Consider the following 25,350-nt stretch of genomic DNA (forward strand, 5'->3'; position numbering starts at 1 on the left):
CGTTTAGTGACGAAAATGTAGCGCAATGTCAAATTTCTTCATTTTATTCATTTTACTTACGATGAGTGAACATTGCTCAAGGCATTGTGTCTGATAGACTTTAACAGCTTTATCTGGGCTAAAATATCAAATCTGTGTAAAATTTAGGTAATAGCATACTGTACATGTACATACATAGTTTGTTAGGGATAAACATTTGAGAACCTCTCTCCTTACGGGATATACCATTGAAATGAAAAGAAAAGCAGCGGTTTGATTTCTCACGTATATCAGTAAAACTGAGTGACCATCGATTGCTTTAAACCAATGACCAACTTTTACCAAATTTTTGTTTTAATTTCTGTTACCAAACCAACGTACGTTTACCCAATTTATGTTGAAATGCAAACATGTTTGTCTCATAAACCAACAAAACGAGACATAAAAAAAAAAAAAAACTCAGAAGATAATATAGAACTACGATAATTCATTTCAAAGTGAAAAATAAAACTGAGCCAGGTTTGGAGCCCTCACAGACTCCACACCACGTTCTATCGGGTGCTGTTCGTTATTCCGAAGGTTCGTTATTCCGAAGATTCGATAATCGAAACACACAAATTCCCTATACTGATAGAGGTTAATCCGAAAATGTAAAAGGGTTCGATAATCCGAACATTTGTGGCGTTATTCCGAAGGTTCGTTAATCCGAAAATGAAATAGGGTTCGCTATTCCGAAGGTTAGTTGATCCGAAGTGATGTAGGGTCTGTAACGAACCTTCGGAATAGAGAGCTTTGTTTCATTTTCGGATTAACGAACCTTCGGAATGACGAACCTTATTTCATTTTTGGATTAATGAACCTTCGGAATAACAAACGTCATCACATTTTCGGATTAACGAACCTTCGGAATAACGAATCTTCGGAATAACGAACCTTCGGACTAAAAAACGTTCGGAAAAACGAACCTTTGGAATAGCGAGCTGTAACCCGTTCTATCTCTGTGTGAAACAGGAGGCCCGACTTTATTTGGCATTAATAAATAACATCAGTTTAGTGGTTCTTCATCTTTAACATTATCACATATAACTATATGAATTAATTTTGTATGGTATCTATACTGATTAATAATACAAAATATTTCCAAGAGATGAAAAGATTTCACACCGTGTTCACAATTTGTTCACATTGTGTGTCATAATGTGGGACACTGTGTTCTTTCCAGCAGGGTGTATCTAATGCTTTTCCACAGAAATAATTATTTTAAAAACATACGCGGATATTGAGAGTGAAGTGAAACAATCGGTTCATTTTTCTTTTCTTAAGAGTATGGTGTATTGTAAAATTACAGGGGAGAATCAATGATAGTGGTCATTAGATGTAAATAACAATCCATGTGTTTACTATATCAGGCATTGCTAAAACACTTATTGTAGAACTCTGAGGGACCTTTGCCCGTTCAAACGAAGGAAACACAGAATAATAATAATATTGTACATTTTACCTCAAACTACGTAATGTACGCCATGAAGCACGTAAAAAAATAACAAACGTTGGTTGACATTTTAAGATAATTGGACATCGACTTAGTCGACTTAATAGCAAGCCGCCAGAACGTAGTTTATTTCTCTTCACGTCTAGTTTAGCTGCTGTTCTTATTTTCTTTCTCAGCAGCGTATACATAATACTTTGCGAATGATTTCTTCAATATTAATGTGCTCCTGAAACGTCAGTCCCAATAACTGCTTTACTGAAAGAGGCTAAAATATCCAAATACACAACACACACACACACACACACACACACACACACACACACACACACACACACACACATTTATAAATAAAATATTAACAGCAGTTATGCTAACAAGGTGTTTAATTCAAACCTATCGTGCTTCTGTCTGTGACGCGCAACATCAAGTTCATTCAAGCATCCGTCAAAGCACGTGCCATATTTTGTCATGCAGTGGCTATACACTATAGTTCATTAAGGAACCGGTTGATGCTTCCGGACCTCAGCTAATTATATACACCTGTACTCGACACACGCACTTGTGATCAGTTCAACTCAGTTCAACATCTCTGAGCAAAGAAAATACCTCATTCGTAAACCAAACTGATATGATAAACGCAATCATTCTTGATTTTAATGTTGTATAATAAATAAATGAATATTTTGATTAAAATAAAGTCACTGTTGATGACACTATGTATGAACCGATAGTAGTATAGGCCTAATTTGATAAAGCCTACGGCCTTTTGGATTCTTTTGAAACAGGATTACTACTTTGAAACATATTACTGACTTCCTTGCTGCACTTTGTGACTAGGTATGTGTGAGATTATCAGAACAATTGAAAGGTCCGTTCCAAAATTCCAAGTTCTGGTCCCCGTTCCACTTGGACTGGATGGCCAAATAGGGACCGATAAGCGCGAAGAGCAGCGTCCATCTCAGCTCCCGGCTACCTACGTTATTGATGTACATGGTGTGCATTTGAATGGCATTCCAGAAGGACCGATGCTGGTAACTCCTCCGGCGCTCTAGAGCGTGCCGAAATTTCTGCCACAGATACTCTAGATTCACGCCACCCAAAGCAAAGTATGGAAATGTCAAAAACATGGCTTTCTCCGACCAGACAACTACATCCATATAGATACGATGTTTGTCACTCCACACGCTTGTATCTTGCGCGGCGATTGCGTAATCCCAGGAGAGGCGAGACATTATACCCCACGTGGCTGTGACCATGGTAAAAGCCATCCAAACGCCCATCATCTCGCGCAGCACGAGGTAGTCCCGATGGACTCGACAGATGTAGCGGCGCGCATCATCAACTCTTTCGTCGACGGACAGGCGCTGCGTGACGCGCGCTACGCGCTTTAGTTCGTAATAAAGAGAGACTCGATGTAAGTACATAATGTACCAGAAGGAGCCGTACATGATGAAACCAACACAAGCAGACACGTCGCTGAAAATATAAAATTCAATGTGACATTTATGGTTAATAATCTTTGACTCTGCACATCGAAGGACCGCATGAACCAATGGCCACACGTTGAACAGAAGCATGAAATGCGGTTTGAGGATTGTCTTGTGAAAGGAGTGGATGATGCTCACTCGACGGTAAACGAACTCTGGATCCAGCGGACATCGACTAGCGACGCTGGGTTTTACAAAAACTGCACGTAAACGAGTTGCCAGGCTGTACGCTGGGATGACGAGCACTTGAATGAGGTAGGTGACATAGGAGAAGAGAAAGAGAAGTTCGCTTGAGCGCCCCCACAGTTCGCTCAGGTACACGTAGCCGTCGGCGCACAGCATTGCCGTCGCCAGTGACAGAAACAGAATTGCCAGGAAATCTATTCCAATTGAGCACCATGACCCTGGAATCATAGAGAGAGATAGAACAAAGAGATAAAGAGGAAAGGAAGGGGGAAATGAGTGGAAGGAAGAAGATGAGAAGTAAGTATAGGTGGAGAATAAAAAAAATATGGGGAAAGGGGAGAATGACATTAATCGATTCCGAAGGATTTAAAAATAAAGTTGGAGAAAACTATAAAGGATATAAGTAGTGTAAACATTGATTATTGTTCTCATTTCCATTTCAGTACATATGCGCCTTGTGACTAAGCGAACCGTGTCCTGATAACCGTGTACTGCGAAAAGTCAGGAAACCAATGTATTCATAAAAACGATCGACAAGATAATATTATGTTCCCAACGTTTGTTTGTATAATTTGTTTACTTTTATTTACATTCAAAAATACAGGGCTTGGGGAGCTTTCACACCTATGTACGACCCTATGCCAGTCTGACGAAATATCCGTTGATGCTTGATTCAAGGATTTACCCACACACTTCCCATACTAGTTTGCTTCTTGCACTTTTTACAACCATGAGGTCGCAGTAATCACTAACAATCACTGAGCTTTCGTTTCCTGATTATGAAGCAATGCAATCTGATGCATAAAACTATTGCTTAAACTAAAACATAGTTCTCAGAAGGACTCAGAAATCACCTTCCACAATTCGGAATTTGCTTGCAATCATTTTGAAAGACTCTACCGAGAAATGTGTCTGGCTGACTCGATTTGCCAGGATAATGAGTATACTGTTGTTTTGGATTAATTCGAGATCAGAAGTGGGAAATGCCCTATAAATGTCGGTGTACCCAACAGTTATTCCTGAAGCGCCCCTCTGTATAAAACATCAGATATAGCAAACATGTTCTCAGTTTGCAGTAACTTCGGCGTATCTTGGGTAATATTTCGCAATTCGTCTTTGCCCAGCTATTGGGGTATCACAGCGTTATTTCACATATTTCTTATGCATAGGTCTCGATATTTTTATTAGTACAACAGCAACAACAACAACAAAAAGGCTGCAAGAATTGTAACTTCATAGGAGCTGTTTTACCTCTAACAGCATATACTAAATAAATTATCACTGTTATTATCATCATCGACTATTTTTCTTCTGATTTATTTATTGATTTATTATATTTTATTTGTTTGTTTGTTCATAATCCATCTGAGAAGATGGCTGGATAGCCCATATTCAGCTACGTTAAGCTGGTCTTCCATGGGGTCCAGTTGGATGTGAGGTGGGACCACTTCACCGGGTTAGACACCCTGCTCATTATACGATGAATGAATGAAGCGGGATATTTTACGTGCATGAGTTGTTGCTCTCTCATGCACGGGACCTCCAATTTATGTCCTATCCGAGGCACAGAGTGTTTTGCCTCTTGCTAGAGGGGACGTTATGCTTACACACAACATTGCTCAGTCCAGACTCGGGTTCGAACCTGGGCCGCGTGATCGTGAGGCAGACGCTCTACCGACTGAGCCAACTCACCGCCCTTTCCTGAAATTCTGAATTTCTGAATTTCCTTTCCATACATGGAAAATACAAAGTCAATTGAACGAATCTAATCTAACAGTTAAAACAAATAAATGATTAATTCAAATAGCCAACATTTTTCTAACACAATACAAAATGAAAACAAACAGGCATTATTATATGCATATATATCTATGCATATATAGGACCCCATATATCTGTTGTTCAAAGACAATATCGTTGATGTACAGAAATTCAGGAGACCATCATCATAAGCAAACGCTTGACGAGGACAATAGTCTCAGGCCATTTAGCAGGCGCCACCGAAGGAAGATTAATGTGAGAATTGAATATGTATTGTTTGCTGCTTATATGGAATTATGAAGAAGGAGGGTGGCCACTTCTTTTTATGGCGTTTTATTCATGCCGTTCTGAGAAGACTTGCATAGTTACCTTGTTGATATGGCTTCAGCAGTTCAGCCCTTTACAGTATTTTTAAAGAAGAAATTTATAGGAAATAATATCATATAAATTGACTGTTTTCCATCATTTAATGTTATTTTGATTAATTTCTGACATAAATCATGTAATAAAGTTGTCTCTGAATATAAGAATCTTATTTTTACCAAATTTGAGCACTGGAAAAAGTTCGATGCGGCTACGGAAAGTGCCAAATTTGTGACGTCACCACGTGTGTATGCAACCCAGTGGGATTTACGTATCTATACAGGCGCGGTGGAGCACCCCAATTATCTCGCAGAAATCCATCGGCAGCCGAGCCTCATTTGCATAAAGTAAACAACATGTACTCGCGTAGTTGAGAAAAAGTAAACAACTTCTCAAGCTAATAACAATTTAAGGAAACCTATTTTCGGATTAAAATTGAGTTAGTTTGAATTTGAAAACATGTCCGAATATGCACATATAACATATTAAAGGGTTTGACAATGATAAAATGTGAAATTTTAGCGAAAACCTGGCGAGCAAAATTACCAAAAATATGCCTCGAAAATCATCCTAAAATTCACGAAGTGTGATTGCGGAACCAAAACGCCATTCGAACAAAGTACACCGAAATTTATTTATCTGCTTGCATTTTAAATGTCATACCGTAATATTCCCGGCCATGGTTGTGTCGGAAAAAAAAAACAACAAAAAAAAAAAAAAAACAGAAGGTGATGTCAAAAATGACACGAACGCAAAGCGTACAGGTCGGTCCCATGTATATATAATCGCGTGACTGTAGCGTTGCATGTCACAGCACACACAACGCTTTGCTGCATGCAGCGTGCGCGGCAGCAGCTCAGCAGTCACCGCCGTGCGACACTCAGCAAAATTGACTGCGTCACATGCAAACCAACAATGAGCACGAAATCCTGAATCTCACGTAACACGCATGCCCAATATTACGGGAAAAGAAATGACGTCATTTTCAATTGTTTCACTGACTACAATTTTCTATTCCAAACCCTGTAGAAACAAGTTGATTTCTCAAAAAGTACAGGTGGAACCAAGCGAAAACTTTCACCATATTATGGATTGAGGCCTGATAAACTTATGTTGCCAATTTCGGACACATTGGAGCCCGGCCATAGTCCAGTCGGAAAAAAAAAAACAGAGAGCATGTTTTGCGAGAGGTGATTTTCAAAACGCTTTAATATCTCAAGTTCTAGTGCAGAAAATTTCATATTTTTTTCATCAAAAGGAAGGTTTTTAAAAACTTAGATAGTGTGGGAAGTTTGAGTTTACTAGCGGCACGCATAGCGGCACAAGGAGAAGGTAAAGATTTGACTTTTTCATGCACACAGTTTCGGGCAGCCGTGGATGCCCGTTGGGAATTCAAATAGAACGGGGCGATAATGAGATGCAAATTGGGGTGCTCCACCGCGCCTGTAACACGTAGGTTGCTTGTAAACAAGGGGGTCTGTGGAGCCGGGAAATGTGCAAACGCCGGGAAATGTGCAAACGCCTGGAAATGTGCAAACGTCTCGCCGGGAAATGTGCAAACGCCGGGAAATGTGCAAACGTCTTGCCGGGAAATGTGCAAATCTCTAAATTTCATCAACGGGAAATGTGCAAACGTGACGCCGGGAAATGTGCAAATGTTCAATTTTGCCGGGAAATGTGCAAAACATCGCCGGGAAATGTGCAAACCATTCATTTCACCTATATTATGTAGAGATGGAAGAGAAACTCTCAATCAAAGCTGCGCACGAACCATTACCATCTTTACCACCTGTCTTAGCGACCATCTGTCTTTTTATGCCTCCGCCACGAAGTGGTACCGGAGGCATTATGTTTTCGGGTTGTCCGTCCGTCCGTACGTACGTCCGTCCGCTTTCGTTTACGCGGTAACTTGAGTAATATTGACTTGAATTTTACCAAACTTGGTCCAAGTATAAAGTATGATGGGGCAATTATTTGATAAGATTTTGGGTGAAATCGGCCTAAGGTCAGAGGTCAAAGGTCAAGGTCAAATCATGAAATTGTATCCGTTTACGCGATAACTCAAGACTGGATCGAGCAAATTTCACCAAACTTTGTCGGAGGATGATGTATGATGGGACAATTACTTGATAAGTATTCTAGTGAAATCGGACAGAGGTCAAAGGTCAAAGATCAAGGTCAAATCCTAAAATTTATATGTTTACGTGATAACTCAGAACTGGATGAAGCAGCTTTCACCAAACTTGGTCCAAGGATGATGTATGATGAGACAATTAGTTGAGTAGATCTTAGTGACATTGGCAAGAGGTCAAAGGTCAAAAGGTCAAGGTCAAATGCTAAACATGTTGCTATTTCCCCCATATCTATGCGATGCCCAAAGGTATTTTCTTGAAACTTAGTGTAGACATGTACTACTGCGTAAAGATTCTCCAAAGAGAGTTTCATGTCATAAGGTCAAAGGTCAAAAGGTCAAAGGTGAGGTGAAAATGTTGCAATATCACTTTTCTCGCAAATGGTTCAATGTATCTTCATGGAACTTGGTGCATACGCATGTACTGACTGGCAGGGATTATCTAGGGAATTTAGGGGTCGTGGGTCAATAGTCAGGGGGTCAAAGGTAAAGGTCAACTCCTCAAAATTAGACTACATGTATTTCCCTCATATACTAGTATATGCAATGCTTGCATTATTAGTTTCAAAACTTAATATATACGTGCATTACCTAATGGAGATTTTCCGGGAAATTTCCAGCCAGAAGGTCAAAGGTCAAAGGTTAAGGGTCAAGGGCCAGGTTTTAATGCCCCCCCCCCCAAAAAAAAAAAATATTTTGTACTGTAATTACATTCTTTTTTCATACCTTGGAAATTACTCAATGCATAAACTTATAAATTCTCAATTCCCTAAATATGTGTACCTACACTCTTAGACAATTATAGCAAACCCAGTTTAAGGAAAGTGAACATTCAAGATATTTCTGACAAACCTGTCATTTCAATATTTTGCCAGTTATGTGAAACTATTATCACACATTGTGAAGACATTGTACTATACACCTATTGGGAGAATCATGCATTATGGCGGAGGCATCAGTCGCCATAGCGACATTTCTATTTCTTTATTACATTTTCAGCATTTTCTTGCAAACCCTACGATTTTTCACCAGATTTGGCAGATAACATCTTAAAGGGATCGTGTGCACAGTTTTGGTTGGGACCTAATTTCAGGTTTCTAACATTTTTTGGTTAGATAATGAGAACCCTCTTATGAAATATGAAAGAGCATGTAATTCTATGAGGAATTCAACATTTATTTGATGAAAATTGGTTTTGAAATGGCTGAGTTATCCAAAAGTGAGCGATTCTGATTAAGTGTGGGACCCACACTTCATTACAATCGCTTTGTTTTACTTTGTTTTTGGATGTTTCACTCATTCCAAACCTGATTTTCATCAAATAAACTTTGAATTCCTCTTAGAATGGTATGCTCTGTACTATATCATAAGTGTTTTCTTGGTATCTCGCAAAAAGTTAAAAGCCCAATTCTCATCTCCACCAATACTGTACCATCCCTTTAATGGTGATATGATCGTAATTTGTCAAAATGAGCCCCCCCCCCCCCCACACACACACACCAGTCCTAAGAAGGGGGGGGGGGGGAGGAGTTGAAGCCTCAGAGTCCCTATACCATATATAAACGCTTGATTTTTTTTTTCTTCATCTGTCGAACCGAAAAAGAAAGAGCTAAGTTAGTGCTATGAAGACATTAATGACTAAAATTTCATGTTTGATTATGGCGGACCCAGGGGTGTCCTGATCGGGTGTGAGGGGGAGGAGGAGGATTTTCCACACTTTCAGCACATTCTCGAAAAATCTAGGACGGATTTTCACCCATCTTGTGAAATACAGTCATATTTATGGTAATATAATCTTGATTTGTTAAAATGCCCCCCCCCCCATCGCCGAAGGATGGAGGGGGAATTAAAGCTTCACTTTTAACATCCCAAAAATCTGGATTTTTTTTTTTTTTAATCTTCTTCTGTCAAACCGAAAAAGATAGAGCTAAGTTAGTGCTAAGAAGACATTAACGTGATTAATGAATGAAATTTCATGTTTGATTATGGCGGATCAAGGGGTGCCCAGATCGGGGGGGGGGGTGATGGGTGGCGGGGGATATTCCACATTTTTAGCATCTTCTCGAAATATCTATGAGGGATTTTCCCCAAACTTGACAGATAGCAAGATTATGGTAATAATTATGATCTTAATTTGTTCAAATGAGCCCCCCCCCTTCCCCCACCGCCGAAGGGGGGGGGGGGGGGGTTGAAGCTTCAACGTCCCTAAACTCTGGAATTTAATCTTCTTCTGTCAAACCGATAAAGATAGAGCTAAGTTAGTGTTATGAAGACACAGCGTTAATGAATGAAATTTCATGTTTGGTTATGGCGCGGATCAAGGGGTCTCCAGATCGAGGGGGTGAGGGCAAAGAGAGGAATTTTCCACATTTTCAGCATCTTCTTGAAAAATCTACGACAGATTTTCACCAAAATTGGCAGATTGCCTCTTTACGGTGATATGCACTTAATTTGTTAAAATGAGCCCCCTCCCATACACACACACACACACACACACATTGCTTAAGGGGGGGGGGGGGGTTGAAGCCTCGGCGTCCCTAAACTCAATTTTTATCTTCTTCTGTCAAACCGGAAAAGAGAGCTTAGTTAGTGCTATGAAGACATTGAAATTTTATTTCACGTTTGATTGTGGCGGATCGGGGGGTGTCTTTATCGGGGAGGGGGGGGGGGTTGAGGGGGAGGAGGGGGATTTTTACACATTTTGCATCCTCTTGAGAAATCTTTGACGGATTTCCACGGAACGTGAGAGGTAGCATCTCTAGGGTAATAGAATCCCACTTTGTTCGAAGGGGCAACAAGTCCAAGTTGTTCCCCTTCCCCAAAGCTAGGGATAACACCAGGGTAGCCCCCACGTCATTCAGTAAGCAGAAGTGAAATTTCATCAAAGTATAGATCTACCTTCTAAAAATGTGATAAGATTGTGTTCTATTACTCTTGGTTGTATAGAAAATTTCTTTAAAAAGTATGTATTCCGTTTTTTTCCATATGTATAGGGTTTTCAATAAAATTCTGAATTCCACCCGAACGACCCCACCCCCCTCGTGTTGGTCCCTTTCAAGTTCAAGGGGCGGAGATGATGGGGGGGGGGGTTCCATCTCCTCCCACTTTAGAGTTGGGGCAGTGCTCATTTAGACAAATTGAGGTCATATCACCAGATAAATACGCTACGCTCCGTTTCAAGCTTGGCAAATATCTAGTATATAAGGGTTTCAAGAAGAAGCTGAATATGTGACAAATCCCCCTCCGCCGCACTTAACATTAATATTCATGAATTAACTTACCATAACAGGCACCAGCACTCTATTAGCTCCATTATTTTTGTACAGAAGGTTTTTTTTTTTTTTTTTTTTTTTTTTTTTTTTTTTTTTAAAGCTGATATATAATTTTATTATCCGAGGGATGCGTCTTGAGTTTTCAGGAAAAAGACAAAAAATGTGAAAATTAAGCCTCCTTCCTACCCACTCACCTTTTTGGGCATTCCTTCATCTGTCATTGTAAACTTGAGCCTACATCATGCATTAACTGTATTTACAGTACTATCACCATAAAGATGCTATGGCCAAGTTTGGTGAAAATTCGTCATAGATTTTTCAAGAAGATGGAGAAAATTGTGAAAATCCCCCTCCTCCCCCTGGTTACAGTTCGTTATTCCGAAGGGTCGTTATTCCGAAGGCTCTTAATTCCTAAGATTCGTTATTCCGAAGGTTCATTGTTCCGAATTTCATTTACGGATTAACCAGTCTTCGGAATAACGAACCTTCGGAATAACGCCACAAATTTTCGGATTAACGAACCCTTTTTCATTTTCGGATTAACGAACCTCTGGGTATAGGGACTTTGCGTATTTCGGATTAACGACCCTTTGGAATAACGTACCTTCGGAACAGCGAACCTTCGGAATAACGAACAGCACCCCCTCCCCCTCACCCTCACCTACCCCCGATCAGAGCACACCTAGACCCGCCATAATCAAACACGAGATTTCGGTCATTAATGTCTTTACAGCACTAACTTTTTCGGTTCGTCAGAAGTAAAAAAAAAAAATCAAGAGAATAGGGACTCTGAGGGTTCAACCCCCCCCCCCCTCCTCGTCGGCGGGGGGGGGGGGGGAAAGGGGGATTCAATTAAAAAAAAAAAATAAGACCGAATCACCATAAATATACTGCCTGCCAAGTTTGGCAAATATCCGTCATATATTTTACAAGACTATGCAGAAAAATTATATAATGTGGAAAATCCCCCTCACACCCCTTATCAGCGCACTCCTGGACCCGTCATAATCAAACCTGAAATTTTAGTAACTGTAGTGTCTTCATATAACGTAGTTCCATATTCTTCGGTTCAACAGAAGAAGATTACAGATTCCAGAGTTTAGGGACCTGAAACTTCAACTCCTCTCCCCCCCCCCCCCCCCCCTCCCTGGCGGTGGGAGGGGGTGGAGCTCAGTTTACCATATAAGGCCATATCACCGTAAAGATGGTATCTGCCAAGTTTGGTGAAAATCCTTCTTGGGATTTATCAAGAAGATGCAGTAAATGTGTACAATCCCCCTCCTCTCCATCACTTCCCCTCCCCCCACCCCCAATCAGGGCACCCCTGGATCTGCCATAATCAAACATGAAATTTCAGTCATACAAGGCACTAACTTAGCTCTATCTTCTTTTTTTTTTGCACGACAGAAAAAGATTATTAAAAATCCAGAGTTTAGAGACTCTGGGGCTTCAACTCCCCCCCCCCCCCTTTTTTCGGCCGGGGGTGGGGGGGGGGGGGAGGATTGGGGGCCAATTTCAATTCATAAAATCATATCACCGTAATGAGGCTATCTGACAAGTTTCGTGAAAATCTGTCCTAGACTTTTCAAGAAGATACTGACAATGTAGAAAATCCCTCTCTCCCCTCACCCCTTCCCCCGCGATCCGGACACCCCTGAATCCGTCATAATCAAACATGCAATTTCAGTCATTAATGTCTTCATAGCACTAGTTTAGGGACTCTGAGGCTTCAATTTGAAGACTCCTCCCCACTTATGGCCCCGTGCCCTGCATCCCTGGATCTGCCATTAAACGTGAACTCCTGTCATCAATATCTTTAACCCTAAAAGGGCGAGGGGGGGGGGGCGGAATCCGCCCCCCGACGTTTCGCGCTATAAATCTGTAACGCGAGAAGGCCTCGTCGCGAGGCTTCTTCATTTTCTTTGTTCAAGTCTCGCGCAACTTTTGAGACCAAATTTGCAACGTCCGCGCATACTTTTGCGAAGCCACGCCCATTTTTGTAACGGAATGTCGCCCCAAAACGGGCACAATTTTGTGATTTTGTGTACGTTTCCTATGGAAAACAATGTTCTGTCATGAAAGTCATAAAAACCTGATTATTTTTACAATTAATCACTTTCATTTATTCATTTTGTGCTAATTATGGTAGAAGAGTGGTCAGTGACAATTTCCAATGAAAAAACAAAGAAAAAAAGTTTAAAAACAAGGAAATACATAAGAAATTCTGAAAACAATGAAATAAATAAGAATTGAAATGAGTTTTGGAAATTTTTGTGAGGTACAATTGTTGAATATGCAAAAATAGATTTACAGATCAAAAATTAGATTCTCAATGCTTTTAATTAGGCTAAAATATCATCTTGAGCTTAATTTGCATAATTAATTAATTAAAATTAGAAATTGATTGTTTCACAAAATCTTATGACACAATCTTGTAGATTATGACGTGGGTCTCACGCATGCGAAATTTCATCGCTATCGCACCACCAATGGCCGAGATCTCAATTCAATTCAATTTCAATTCAAAGTTTATTTCATTTTTCGACAAAACATATAAGTTGCACTTCTTTTGACAACAGAGAATAAGGTAAACATAACATTATGTATCGAAAAGAATATAAAACAATTGAGGAGGACCACATAGTAATTATACATTATATTAAAAAAAAAAACAAAAAAAACAGAAGTGATCGAAATATAGTACATGTATAACTTTGCTTAAAGTGCGAAAAATGGAGAGACCCACTAAAAAGACAGAGCTTGTAGAATGTGGGCCCCTCTGGAATAATAACGTCAATGGAAAAATTAATTAAAGCATTATAAATACTATAGGAGAGGGGAAAAAAAGAGGAAGAAGTCTGGAAGCCCACTGAGAACTAGAATCACAGATAAATACACTTACTATTACAGACGTGAACAACATAGGACAAGACTAGGCAACAAAACAACTACTGGAGAAAAGGCTGTACGGGATAAAACGGGATGGACAAGACTAACAGACGCGAAAAAACATGAAACAAGACTAGACAGCAAAACAACTACTGAAGAAAAGGCTGTACGGGACAAAACGGAATGGAAACGATGAACAAATAGAAGACAAAATAGCAAACGAAAATGCACAAGAGAGAGAGACAGCGATCTTCGACAGAAGTGTATCAAGGGACACAGAAAATGGATGTGGAGGGGAAAAAAGTGATTGTAGCGTCTGAAAGGAGAAAAGCAAGGAATTGAAGGGACGTGAGAACAGGAATAAGACAGACATTCATCATTATTGTTCATGTCTTTGACTCTTTTGGCGAAAGCGTGGATAGCAGCAGACATCCAAAAGATTAGAATTTATTCTTCAAAGAGGAAAGAGTAAGTCTGTATGTGAGAGAGAAGGCCAAATGGCTAGTTGAGTCCTGGAAAGTCATACGACTGCAATAGAAAGGACTTCAGTCTCCTCTTGAAAGAATGTATGGATGGGGCGTTTTTTATATCATGATTCAGAGAATTCCAATAATTTGGGCCGATATAAATAAGTGTATTTTTAGCAAGAATCGTGCGTAAGAGGGGTAAGTGAAATTCATTGGAACGCCTAGTGGGATATTCATGAAATGATTGGTTTTTTAGGAACATGGAATTAAAAATAGACGGAAGCAAATTGTTACAATACTTATACATAAATTGGCCTAAGTTATACAAAAACAAATCTTTAATTTTTAAGAGCTTATTGGAGGTAAACAACGTGTTTGTATGAGAACGTACAGGGGAATGGCAGATAATGCGGAGGGCTTTCTTTTGCAAGAGGGACACTCTTTCAATTAAATTCTGATGCGTGTTGCCCCATACTAAAACTCCATAATTCAAATGAGGCAATATTAACGACGAATATAACATAAGTAATGTTTTTTGAGGAATATGAAATTTCAATCTATTAATAACACCTGTATTACGCGATATTATATTACAAATATTATCAACATGTGATTTCCAGGAAAGTTTATCATCTACAATGACCCCCAAGAATTTAATATTTGATACTCTTTGTAGATGAGAATCATCTAAAACTATATTAGTGCTTAAACTATCAACAGTATTGCTAAAAATCATATATTTCGTTTTTTGAGCATTAAGTGATAACTTATTAGCTCTAACCCAATTTGTCACTTTATTCAATTCAATGTTAATTTTGTGAACAAGAAAATCAATATCATTATGGGCAAAAAATACGTTAGTATCATCTGCAAAATGAATAAAAGAGAGATCATCAGATACACGACAAAAATCATTGATATAAATAATGAACAATAACGGCCCTAAAAGACTTCCCTGTGGGACGCCACATTTGACTTCTCTGATATCTGAATCATTGTTTTTAATTGTTACAAATTGTTTTCTATCGAACAAATAACTCTTGAACCACTCCAAGGCCTTCCCACGTACTCCATAATGCGATAATTTATAAAGTAAAATGTCATGATTGATGGTGTCGAAGGCCTTGGAGAAGTCCAAGAAAATACTAACTAAATGAGAGTGATTATCGATGGCATGAACTACTCTATCAACGAAATATAAAAGAGCATGCGAAGTACTATGTTTCTCACGAAAACCAAACTGATAGTTCGTAAAAACTTCATGTACCTTCAAAAAATTGCTCATTCTCTTATAAATAAGTTTTTCTAAAACCTTAGAAAGTGAAGACAATAATGAAATTGGGCGGTAATTACTGACTTCAAGTTTATCACCTTTCTTAAATATTGGTATTACTTTAGCCAATTTCATTTTATCCGGAAACACACCGTTGAGGATTGACAAATTGAATATATGAACAAGTGGATCAGCAATCGAGGAAATAACACCCTTAAGTATGAAATTATCTATCTCATCATAACCAGAACTTCGTTTGTTCTCAAAACAGGAAACTATATCAATAATTTCAAATCTATTAGTTGGTGTCAAAAATATGGAATCAGAGTTGCGCTGACCTAAAAATTCAGTAAAATGAGTTTCTGTTGCAGGAATAGTTTGAGCATAATTTTCACCTATTTTTGAAAAATAGGAATTGAAAATATTTGCCATATGATGAGAATCATTAATCACTTCATCATTCACTTTAATTTTATCAATGTCAGAGTGTTTACTCGGAACATTCATGGCCTGTTTCAGAATTTTCCAAGTATTTTTCATATCAAACCTATATCTCGAGAATTGCTTGAAGTAATATCTTTTCTTTTCAGAACGTAAAATCATTGTCAGAGTATTTTTGTATGATGTATATCTATTTTTCGATCGCTCAGTTTTTTCCAACTTATACTTATAATACAAACGATTTTTCCTATTAATTGAACGAAGGATTGATTTTGAGATCCAAGGTAATTTGGGTGTTTTTTTATAGTCTGTTCTATTTTTTTGTTTTGGAATTACATCATCTAAATGATGATTAAATATTTCCATGAAATTATGAAAAGATATATTGATATCATCGCTGCCAAACACTCCTGACCAGTCAGCATTCTCGAGAGCCACATCAAAACTAGCTAGCTTTTCGGGTGAAACTCTACGACTAAACAAAGGAAGTGACAGAGGTTTAATATAAGATGATGTTTTAAGAGTAAAATAAGTCATTATTGGAAAATGATCAGTCATGTCTGAAAGAATTATGAAAGAATCGGGGAGGGGTAAAACATTACAAAAAAAGTTGTCAATGAGGGTGGCAGAACGATCTGTAGTACGTGTGGGTTTGGAGATAAGCGGGAGAAAGGATGAGGATAGAAGTGTGTGAATAAAATCACTAGAGATATTGTCATGCTCAGACTTCAGCAAATCAATATTAAAATCGCCGAGCAAAAAGCAATCCTTATTTCGGAAAACATGTGAATTTACCAAATCTGAGTAATACGTTAAAAAATCATTGGCGTTTGAGTTAGGAGGTCTGTATACAATGCCTACCATAAGATTTCTACATCCTGGGATGAGAATTTCTATGAACAAAGATTCAACAACATTGTCCATTCTAGAAATACCTTCATGGACAATAGTTTCAAAGCAACATGATATATACAATGCCACACCCCCACCATTCTTATCAGGCCTATTATTAACAAATAAATCGTAACCATCGATTGCAAAAGAATTTCCTGCATTGGAAGTCAACCATGTCTCACTTAATCCGATAACCGATAACGACTGACTTTCATCCGATTCTAATAAAAACTTTAAATCATCAAAATGTTTATTCAAACTCCTTATATTTAAGTGTAATAAAGAAAACGTGTCCTCAGAGAAGTTGTGAATGATATCTTTGTATTGATTCACTGTGATATAATTGCACAACATATTTTGAGTGGGATCATTACTAAAATCATGAGGCAATTCACTAGCTGCTGTATTCAGGCTTTCGGTGACAAAATCATCATAAAGGGTGGGTCGTGTGTTGGTTAACCAGCTAGCAGGGTCAGAGTCTAAACTGGTGTTCCTAATCAATTCAAATAAATCATCATTCGATACCGAATTAAAAGGAGCATTAAGAAAATTAGCCATGGTTAAAGATGCAAGACGAGATTACAAAAGTCTGCGATATCAGCAAGACTAGGATATCGTAGATAAGTAGATGGTACAAGAAAATGACCAGTCGCCAGAAAGAGGCAAAACACTGGAGTAATCTATAAGCATAAACGACGTCAAAATCACGATAAGCAGAAGATCGCTGCGGAGAAGAAGAAAGTGAGACGAGAAAAAGCAGAATGAAGTAAGTGAGAATGTACAGAGGCATTAGCAGAGAGTGACATAGAACACACACAACACAATAACAAGAACAAATCAAGTGTCTCTGTGGGCTTCCGGGGCAAAAATACACAGAAGCAAATGGCGGAAGCAAATGGCAGAAGAGTAACATAATACATAATCATGGCGTTTACTCTAATGACGAGTTTGTAGAAGATATCAAATTATATATACACCTTTTGGTATACTTTTGTTCGACAATATAGGAAGAAGAAAGTCAAAAGGAGCGGAACCAGTGTAAAAAATAGTTCAGACAGAGTCTGTACCGCTGTTGTATGGACATCAAATAATGCATGGCTATTGAAGGAAACTCATTCAACCATTAATATACATGATCAGGGAGATGTGACTATTAACGAACAAAATGAAAAGGTAGCGCTACAAGGGCGCCAAAATAACATCTGACTAATGATAAGTATGTCGACTTGGCGAGCTGTGCGGCCATCAGGCATGTCAGGCAAGTACAATAGTCGGACAAAACAAGTACATTTAAATGTAAGCAGGTGCTCGTAATACTATAGAGATATCATGACAGCATAGAATGTGGACAAACAACAGTTCAAATGCATGAGCATAGATTAGCATTACCAAGTTGAGATTGGATAATATTATGTCAGGTCGGTGAACCTATTCTGTGTTATAGGGTGGTTACTGCACAATGAATTATCATTGCAATGCCTTGTGGCAAGTCACAGTCATTTTCTTTTTTATGTTATTGTTGAACTTGGAAATAACTTATTCTGTGGAATAACTTGGAAATAACCTATTCTGTGTTATAGGGTGGTTACTGCACAATGAATTATCATTGCAATGCCTTGTGGCAAGTCACAGTCATTTTCTTTTTTATGTTATTGTTGAACTTGGAAATAAACTTTACACTCAAATAACATAATAGTTCACAGAACGCAAGAGTGTTGTCTACATTTTTTTCTTCTTAATAAACTTAAAAGGATGCGATAAATTGGCCAATACCATTTTTTACTTGAAAAAATAGGAAAAACAACAAAATTCTAATGGATTTAGCAGAGTCCTCGCCGCTCTGATGATAAATAATGGGTGATGCGTATTTTACATTTCCTATCATAGCAACACATGGCCGGTATCAGACCATGTGATGAAATCGCGCCACGAGTGGCTCCGAAATGAAAACAACAACAGATTATAATGAATAGTGCCAGATAGCTTAGACACATCTTCTAAGTGTTGTTGACCATCCACTAACAACGTGATAAATTGCATAATATAATTGCACTAAAAAAGGCGACAAAATAACAGCTGACTACTAAATACCGGTCGTCTCAGTGGACTGAGCAACCAATTCAGGCATTTAAGGTGAGTAGCCGGCATGGCCTGTTAGACCAGTATATGCGTTAATATGTGAGCAGGTGCTCGCAATGCGACAGAGAATCATAGCAGCATAAAAATGTGGGCAAACAGCAGTTCAAATGCATGAAGCGCAGATAAACAGTAAATGAAAAGATTGGATAATGTGCCAGGTCGGTGAACCAAGCCTGTTAAATGGTTACTGCTCATGTAAGCTCAAACAGATTTTCTAAGTGTTGTTAACCCTCCACAAACAATGTGATATATTGTATTAAAAAGGTGCCAAAAATAACAGCTGATTACTAAATACCGGTCGTCTGAACTGAGCGACTAATTCAGGCATGTCAGGCAAGTAGCCGGCCAAAACCAGTATACATTTACATGACGAAGCAGGTGCTCCTGATTCGAACAGAAGATCATAACAGCATAAAATGTAGACAATAGCATTTCAAGGTGCAAGAAGCATAAATAAAGAGTGAATGTTGAGATTGGATAGTATGATAGGTCGGTGAACCTATCCAGTAGGGTGGTTACTGCTAATGAACCATCAGTGGAATACCTTATATACAAATCATAATTTTTTTCTCCAAAATTTAAACACGGAAATAAACTTTCAACACTGACAATGACAGTCATAGTGGTTCAGAGAACGCAAGAGTGTTGTCTTAAACATATATTTTTACGGCATTAACGGCAGGAGGCACGTCGGCCAATACATGTACCATCTTTCCTTTAATAACTTTGATATTCAAAAAAAGTTTTTGAATAATTTCAGCAGAGTCTTTGCAGCTCTGGCAAATTGATGATGAATAAAGCGTATAAAACGTTATCAACCATATAACAGTGCATGACCAGTTACAAACTACTTAGTATGTGACAATATTGCGCCACAAGCGGCTCCGAAGAGAAAACAACACAGACTAACTATCAACTCAGTAGGCAGAGCAGCCAATTCAAATTACAAAATCAGTTAGTACCATGTGTCTGGCACTTATATATACAGTGAAATCCAATATTTGGGCACGTGGTCATATCACAGAAAAGAAAGTTATAATACACGATTTTATATCCTTTTAAATGACTTTAAAGAAAAATTAACAGAACCCGTGCCGCTATTGCATATAGCGGCGGATAACATCTTTAATTGCGCTTAAAGCATTTTCCAACGTTAAAGTATTTGACCAGCCACGAATCGTGTGACAAAAGTAAGTGGTGTCAAAATGGCAACGACTATAGACCTTTGTATGTCAGCTAAGTGAGCTGAGCGGCCAATTCGTTACCAGGGTATTAGGAATACAACAGGTGCAAACCAGTACATTTATATACGAGCATGCAGAGACAGAAAAGAAGAAAAAAAAAAAACATATCCGTATCGTAAAAACGTGAGCTTTTAAACGTCAGTTCGAAAGCATGAAGAAGAAGAGGAGAAAAAAAGCAAGCAATAAGAAGGGGGAACAACATTCCAGTAGTTTCATTTAAAAAAAAAACAAACAAAAAAACAACTTTCCAATCATTAGTGTACATGCATATAGGCATAAAACAAGTTCATGAGACTAAATCTCGCTGCAAGTGGCGCCAAAATGATAATGATAGATTGTATGTCAACTCGGCGAGCTGAGCAGCCATCTTAGGTCACAGACTGCATAGGGGAGTTTATAGTCGGTCAAAACCGGTATGTGGGCAGGTGTATGCTCATTTGCGAAAGAAATATTTGTAACTTTATCAGAACGTGAACAAACAGCATGCTTAATGCACAGTTTAGCATATACGTCAAGACTGTAATATTGAATAATGGGTCAGGATGGCTGGTAGCCTGAGGCGAAAGCACTATTATTTGAAATATCCGGTTTGCAAATAAAAAAAAAAAATAAAAAATGTAGGTTACCTCAATTTCGGGTAGATATATATATATATTTTTTTTTTTTTTGGAGGGGGGAGGAAGGGGGAGGAGATTCTTTATGTAATTATGAAGCACACAATAATTACAAAGAGTATGTGACCTGCATGTATTTATACATGTTTTGTCACAGTTCAGTGCAGTATGAACGTTACAATTTGCCACACATGAGAAAAAGAAACAAATATGGCAGTGCCACCTAAAAAATGAAAGTTTGTTGACTGAAGTGGAAGCGTATGCGGATATGCATAATATGCAAAACAAAGACGTAGATCACACAACATCCCATTGGTATGATGCTACTACAATGACCACACTCAGCATTGAAAAAATAAGGAAAGGCTCGTAGCTATTAGCGGAGTGATGTGGTCCATACAAACATAATATTGATGGTGTTGACAGAAAAGTATTTCTGCAAATAAATCGGGAGAAAATCGAAGGGTTGTATAGGGATATGGACTGAGGAGTGAATTGATAGCAAATCATTGAGTGTAGGACTTTGCCATGTTTTAGGGCAATAACAACGCTGTAGAAATGTAGATTTATATGACCCCTGTAATAAGCTGCAGATTGAATGATCTGATAAAGGGAAAGTCGTTTAATATAACCGACTGATATGCGGCACTTTTTTTTTTTTTTTTTTTTTTTTTTTTAGTTGGCCGGAGTATGAATCAGTAAAGTCTATGAGCAGAAAGGCAAAATGATACTCCGCTTCATGGAAATGTTTTTTTTTTTTTTTTTTTTGTTGTTTTCTTTTTTTTTGGCCAATGTATACATCGATACAGTCAATGAGCAAAAATAGCAAAATGATACTCAGCTTTATATCAGAACACTTAATGACTGTTCTATTCCAATATACATTTATTAAAGTAATATCATTTATGAACGTAATGATAATTTACTGTGCAATTAACCCTTGTCATGCACAGTTTCGGAGAAACGAGGGATTCGATTTTTTTTTTTTTTTGTCAGAAAAGAAAAAATAAATAAAAATGGTAGTTGTAAGTTAGCATACATACTTGCAGAGAACAATTCATCAATCTCTACAATTACATCTAATTGTTTGCTATTAATGCCAGGAACGTTTTTTTTTTTTTTTTTTTTTGTCCCTTGATAAACAAATTCAAAGTTATTATAATCTACAGATTCAATTCGTGATACAAGACATCAGAGTTGTATCTATAAACATAGTAAAAGAAGACGAGAGCTGGACATTGACAATAGATGCAAAAGTGCTAACCTGTTCTTTTCCCTTGCAATATTAATGCATTTTCTTTTTACTTTCCTGACTCACTGTAGGTCGACCAAGGATCTGGACGTCCCTCGTCTTGCTTTTTCCTAGTTTGCAGGATGACCTTGGTTTTGTTAATGATGATTCTGGTGGAGACTTTCTGCTGCTGTCGAAGTTTGTACGCGATGGCTGCGAGCCTTCCTCTTTCTCGCTTCATACTTGGGGGTAGATCAGAACGGATCGTGATCCGTTCGTTGGAGACTTTGGTGGCGCCAGGTGCAGCAGCTCTGGGTGCGGCAGCTCTCGGCGGGTCCTCGCGCTGTACCGGCCTCTCGAAAGCTCGGAGGACTCTATCGCGGTCCACCATACGGCTGAATCGGACAATGATGGGGTCCGGGGGGTTGTTCGCTCGGTCACTCTGGTTTTCCCTGGGATTCCTCGCACGAGGCACTCGGTGAGCGTTGGTAAGAGGTATTTTCTCCGCCTGGTCCCGGGAAACCCCAAGGAGGTTTGCGAGGACAGTGTAGACTTCTTCGTAGACATTTTCGTTGCTTTGTGGGGTGACGCCGTATATGAGTAGATTTAGTTTCCGGTTGTGAATCTCGTAGAGCAGCATTTTCTCTTCCATATCATATCGTACTTTGTCTATTTCTTTTCTCAGGTTGGGCAACTTACTATCTTCAACTTCGGCGATCCTGTCCGAGGTGTCAGCTACGCTGTGCTCCATTTCTGCAATGTTCTTTTTGACTTCGGCTAGGTCTCTCTTGAAGGAAACCACTTCCGAAAGGACAGTGTCCATTTTTGTTGTGATAGTTTCTTTCAGATCAGTCATCATGGACATAAGCTCCCGTATGGACGGTTCGCTCTGGTCCTGCGCAGCCTGCTGGGCGGAGCCGCTAGGGATGCTGGGTTCCTTGGGCCGCACGGAGGGATCTGGCGATTCATCACGAGAAGACGCCCCAGTCGCACTTCCTTCAGTTTCGATTTCATTTGGCTTGGTTTTTGAACGTGATTTATTTCCAGTTTGTTTTCGAAGATTGAAGTCTCTTTTTTCCTTGTCACGTTCAGATAACATTCTCGATAGAGATGTGAAAAAGTAAGGTGTATATGATTTCCGGAGAAGTAAAAGTCGAGAGCACGCCAGAACTACGTCCGTTCACTCCGCCATTCAACGTCCTTCATCTCATGGGGGGGGGGGGGGGGGCGGAATCCATCCCCTCCCCCCCCCCCCCCCCCCCCGGTCTGAGCATAGCCAAAAAAAGCCCGGCCCTTTAGGGTTAAAGAACCATCCTAGCTCAATCTTATTTAGTTATATAATACAAGAAGAATATCGATAATACCGTAGTTCTGGGACTTAATTGAGCCCCCTCCCTTTTTCGGGGGGGGGGGGGTGGCTGCTATATAAACAAATTGAGATCCCATTGCCATAATCGTGCTACCTGCCAACTTTGTTGAAAATCTGTCAAGGATTTCATTAAGAAAATCTAAATGGTGGAAGTTCATGGGCAGTTTTGATATGGAGTTTATCTACTATCTTTCTACACAATATCGCTAAAGTAAATGATTTGCACATTTCCCGGCGACGTTTTGCACATTTCCCGGCAAAATTGAACTTTTGCACATTTCCCGGCGTCATGTTTGCACATTTCCCGTTGATGAAATTTGCACATTTCCCGGCGAGACGTTTGCACATTTCCCGGCGTTTGCACATTTCCTGGCAAGACATTTGCACATTTCCCGGCGTTTCCACATTTCCCGGCGAGACGTTTGCACAATTCCCGGCGTTTGCACATTTCCCGGCTTCACATAGCCTTTTGTCAAGGCCCTCTCGCTGTAATGGGCGAGCGAAGCGAGCCCAGCCGAGCGCGCCAGCGCGAGGGCCTTTTGAGATCTGCTTCACACATTATTATTCATGACACGTGAACCCTTCTGAATACTCATTTTAATGGCTTCCGATCAACCAATGGAATGGCGCGCTCCCCGCATCCTCAGCCTTGGTGGTCATGCCTGTTCGCATGCATCACTGACCACCCGAGGAGGTCTGCCACGGAACTCTACACACTCTGTGTGTAGAGTTCTGTGAGGTCTGCGGCAGCGGCGTGCATTCGCTCTATTCAAATCGGGTTCGAGCAGACAGACACGCTGATTGGACCCCGACTTTTGCTCCCGAAATCGGGGAGCAAAAGTCGGTAATTCAAAGGGCTAACAAAAAGGATGCGAAGCAGATCTCAAAAGGCCCTCGCGCAACCCCACTCAGCTGGGCTCTCTTCACCATACAGCGAGAGGGCCTTGACAAAAGGCTAGGCTCCACAGGGTCCTCGGCGCAGTTGACCAATCGTGAACACGGATTTCGATCACGTGTCTTGGTAAGCAACAAGGCTATAGAGACGCGTCTGGGAGACGATTTGCATAAACTTACGCATGTTTCAAACGAATTTATGAATGAAAGTGAGTAGCATGATATTAATACTATTATGCCATGACCATATTTGGAATAAGCGTAGGTAGAGCTTTCTGTAGGTACCAATGTGTCAGGGTTCAACGCAGAATATCTAAGGCACGATCGCCAAAAGAACCGTCATTTTCGCCGTAATCGAAGGCGATTTGGTCTTTAGACGTTAGATTTTGGCCAACATTTGAGATTGCCATCCTACTTTTCTCTTCAAAATTCCACATTTTGTAGGTTGTATTTCGAAATGTTGTTGATATCAACATGGGCGTCACCGGGGGGGGGGGGGGGGGGGGTGCGTACGGACGCACCCCCCCCCCCCCAAAAAAAAAAAAAAAAAAAATCACCACTTCAGTCTGCGAGCAACCTCAACCAGACGCCGGACGCTAAATGATTATTCTTGGGGTTTTTGTTTAACTTTTTTTTTCATTTTGCACCAGGGACAAACAAATTCGTGGGCAAAAACAATTCTCATCCTGGGCTCTGTCAGCACTGATTTTATACATTGTATCTACGTGTATTCTACAGTGTTTACTACTTATCGACCGTACAGTACATCCGTACGGTACGGAGCATGTACACGTTTGTATGTACGTGTGCTACTTACAAGTATGTAGGGTCCAGTGGCGTACCGTGGGTCAAGACATGGGGGGGGGGCACCTCGTGGAAAAGTTGAGGGTGTGTATGCTTGTGCGTGCGTGCGTGTGTATGTGTGTGTGAACGCTGTCAATCTGCAAACTTAATGGGGACTACATTACATAAGGGAATGTGATACAATTCCACAGCGCAGTCATTGAGCAACATTGTAAGTTTTTTTTACATGTATTATTATGGAATGACGGTGTGAAACGACGAAATACTGGCAGCAACATCTGGGGGCATTTCATGAAGGAACTTGCCGGATAAAATATCTGACAAGTCAATTATATCCGATAAGTTTTGAGAAATTCTTTAGTCTGATTGGCTGATTTCTCTGAACTTGTCGGATATAATTGACTTGTCGGACATTTTATC

The 25,350-nt window shown here is 39.6% G+C and overlaps 1 protein-coding gene across 1 annotated transcript; it reads right to left on the minus strand.

Annotated features, from left to right (window-relative positions):
- Nucleotides 1-2,231: 2,231 nt before the first annotated feature.
- Nucleotides 2,232-22,962, minus strand: LOC140241119 (uncharacterized). Its single transcript, XM_072320886.1, has 2 exons — nucleotides 21,951-22,962; nucleotides 2,232-3,362 (listed from the first exon to the last, which is right to left on the minus strand). The coding sequence occupies exons 1-2, from the start codon at nucleotides 22,960-22,962 to the stop codon at nucleotides 2,305-2,307; spliced, it is 2,070 nt and encodes a 689-aa protein (XP_072176987.1). The 3' UTR covers nucleotides 2,232-2,304.
- Nucleotides 22,963-25,350: the final 2,388 nt, after the last annotated feature.

Source organism: Diadema setosum, chromosome 17 (assembly GCF_964275005.1).
Source record: "Diadema setosum chromosome 17, eeDiaSeto1, whole genome shotgun sequence".
In the NCBI taxonomy this organism is placed as follows: Eukaryota; Metazoa; Echinodermata; class Echinoidea; order Diadematoida; family Diadematidae; genus Diadema; species Diadema setosum.

Excerpts from the sequence above, each read along its gene's own strand:
- LOC140241119 (XM_072320886.1), bottom strand. The coding sequence starts at position 22,962 with ATGTTATCTGAACGTGACAAGGAAAAAAGAGACTTCAATCTTCGAAAA. Across the intron at positions 3,363-21,950 it reads AGATCCTTGGTCGACCTACA|GGTCATGGTGCTCAATTGGA; the intron begins GTGAGTCAGGAA and ends CTATGATTCCAG.